Source organism: Ictalurus punctatus, chromosome 10 (assembly GCF_001660625.3).
Source record: "Ictalurus punctatus breed USDA103 chromosome 10, Coco_2.0, whole genome shotgun sequence".
NCBI classification, from domain to species: Eukaryota; Metazoa; Chordata; class Actinopteri; order Siluriformes; family Ictaluridae; genus Ictalurus; species Ictalurus punctatus.
The window spans coordinates 30,105,001-30,107,500 of NC_030425.2; the positions used below are offsets into that span (position 1 = coordinate 30,105,001).

The 2,500-nt window shown below is 50.2% G+C and overlaps 1 protein-coding gene across 2 annotated transcripts in view; it reads left to right on the plus strand.

Moving 5' to 3' along the window:
• Positions 1-2,500, plus strand: part of trim66 (tripartite motif containing 66) — a 32,731-nt gene that overhangs the window by 18,761 nt on the left and 11,470 nt on the right. For both annotated transcript variants that reach the window (XM_053683318.1, XM_017478880.3), the window contains exons 6-9: positions 23-137; positions 312-458; positions 1,274-1,391; positions 1,609-2,114. In XM_053683318.1, the coding sequence (XP_053539293.1) occupies positions 23-137; positions 312-458; positions 1,274-1,391; positions 1,609-2,114 (886 nt within the window). The remainder of the gene's footprint in view (positions 1-22; positions 138-311; positions 459-1,273; positions 1,392-1,608; positions 2,115-2,500) is intronic.

Below are 2,500 nucleotides of genomic sequence, written 5' to 3' on the forward strand. Positions count from 1 at the left end.
TCTCCTGTGTTTTATTTTACAGACTTCACAGCGTAAAGATCACGCAGAGGAAGGCTGAGAACCAGATTAAAATGGCCAAGATGATCATGATGAACGAGCTGAACAAACGGGCCAACCTATTAATAGAGCAACTGGAGGTAATTACTTTCTCCCTCTTTTCCTTCTCTTCGTCTTTCCTCTCCAAACACGCAGCTGACGTAGATGGAGCGTGCAGAACATCATGTCTTCGTTGTTTAATGTTGCATGAAAGCAGATGTGGATTAGATTCTATTTTGGCTCTTGGCTACATGAGCGTCTTCGCTGCTCCACAGAGTATCTCCAGCGGTTTTAAGCAGCATCTGGAGGGCCAGCTGCAGGGGGCGATAGAGCTTTGTAGCCAGCTGGAGCACGTGCAGAACTTCATCACCTGGGCGGTGGCGCATCACAGGAGGAACCCGCTGCTGTTCAGCAAAGAGCTGGTACGCTTTCATAGTACGGAGAGGATTCTGTGCCAGATAGAAAGTAATGGCACCCCGTGGAGAACATGCAGCACCCAAAAGCAAAACCACTGCATTTCACTTTCACAACTGTGTTGTACTCATCATGCACTGAAATGCAAACACCGTCCAGTCACATCACATCACACTCACTCGGGGGCGTGGTTATAACCGTAGACGTGGAGAAGGGTCTATAATTGTTCCTGCTGCATTAAACCCCTAGTGAGCAGGATTTTCAGAATTATTACTAAAATGCTGATGAAATAATAATTGAATATGATTAGAAACAGCAGGATCTCAGAGCCAAAACGTTTCTTACACTTACTTTCAGTGAGATCAACATGTTCCGTATCTCATATTTATTCCTGGGACGATGCAGTGGAGGTTTTGCTTTTCAGTGTGGCGTGATGTTCTCATGTCTCAGACGATACGCCGGACCGTGTGTGTGTTGCGTTCCACGTCCTCCACGCAGTGCGATTGCTTTTCTGTCCGGCACGGATATGGACTCTCGTATGAACTGGGGTATTATCAGGTGAACTGATGCTGTGTCAGATAGTCCTCTACCTCTCATTGTCAGTAAACAGCTTCAGAGGAAGACGTGAGGAACACATCCTCTGCATGTTTTATGTGTTTATGAAGATGCTAATGTTAATCGTTAAAGACATCGTGTGAGTAGAACGGAACGAGGCTGCTTAGCGTCAGGAAGTGAAACGTGTGAGTCGCGCCCGTATTTATATCTCGTCGTGTTTATTCTGCGTGCAATCATGAAGGTTGATCTGTGACTTGTGATTCGTCAGATCGCTCTTCAGATGCAGCAGCTCCTGGAGCCGCTCGTGCACTCCGAAACCTGGGCACCTCTGAAAATAAAGTTCAACTGGGACGCCAGCTTCTGGACCAAGCAGATCTCCACTCTGGGTGAGTAGAACAACAGCAAAAAACAAAACTGCGATGGGAATGCATCAAATATTGCACAAGTTTACAAGATTTATATTTATTTATGTTAAGCGTTTACAGTAGAGCTGTTATTTCTGTTTGTACCTGTCTATCAAAAGGGAGGAGCTCTCCGACTGAACACCGATAAAGTGAACTGGCTTTTTCAGGAGGTGAATTGTCTTGTGCTTTAACTGTGTAGGTCAGCTCAGCGTCGATGGAGGAAGCCGCTCGTTCTCCGAGGCAGTGGGCCGGCCCGCTATCCTGAGACCTCAGCCTGTCCCCTGCGTGTCCGTGCCGTCTCTGTGTTACCCGCTCCGAGAGACAGACTGCAGCTATCAGTCCTTCTGCCAGCACCAGCTCTGCTGCCTGCACTGCAGACCGGCTCCGTCTGTCCCGCTGGAGAAGTACCCGCTTCCATTGGACAAGTATTCGGTACCGCACTCTCAGGAACCCAGCTGCAGTTCTCCTCCGAGCCTGCAGAGGTGCTGGAATTCTGATTCCACGGCCCAAGTGCATCCATCCCAGAATTCCACGCTGCCTGAGTCAGTGCAGCGGAGCCCGGACCCGGACGCAGTGAAACACCCTGCCGCGAGCAGCCCAGAGTGTCCCACAGATCGGGAGATCTTTCCAGAAAAACAGCTTGAAGATCCAGCGGGCGTGGAGTGCAGTGAGGCTCGTCTCTCGGCGCAGACAGATGAGGACACGGTGAGTACATGGACGGGTCAGAGATGTGCGTGTGTGCATCGAGCCCTGCAATGCCTGCACCACTAACCACAGCCTCCATGCACCCCCTGTTTGTCTTTCTTCTGCAAAGTTCACACCACAACCACACGGCTAAACAGCTCCACACCACAGACACGCAGCAGCTTCGTTCACACTCTCATACGAGCCAAGGGCCGAGAGAAAGACACCCACACACGCTCTCTATTCTCCACTTTAACATCATGTGTGTTTTAATGTGACAGGACGACTGCAGCGCGGCATCCGTTTACAATATTATCCATGAGAGAGGGAGAGAGAGAGAACGAGGGAGAGAGAGAGGGGGGGGGGGGGTGAGAGGGAGAGAGGGAGAGAGAGGGAGAGAGAGATGG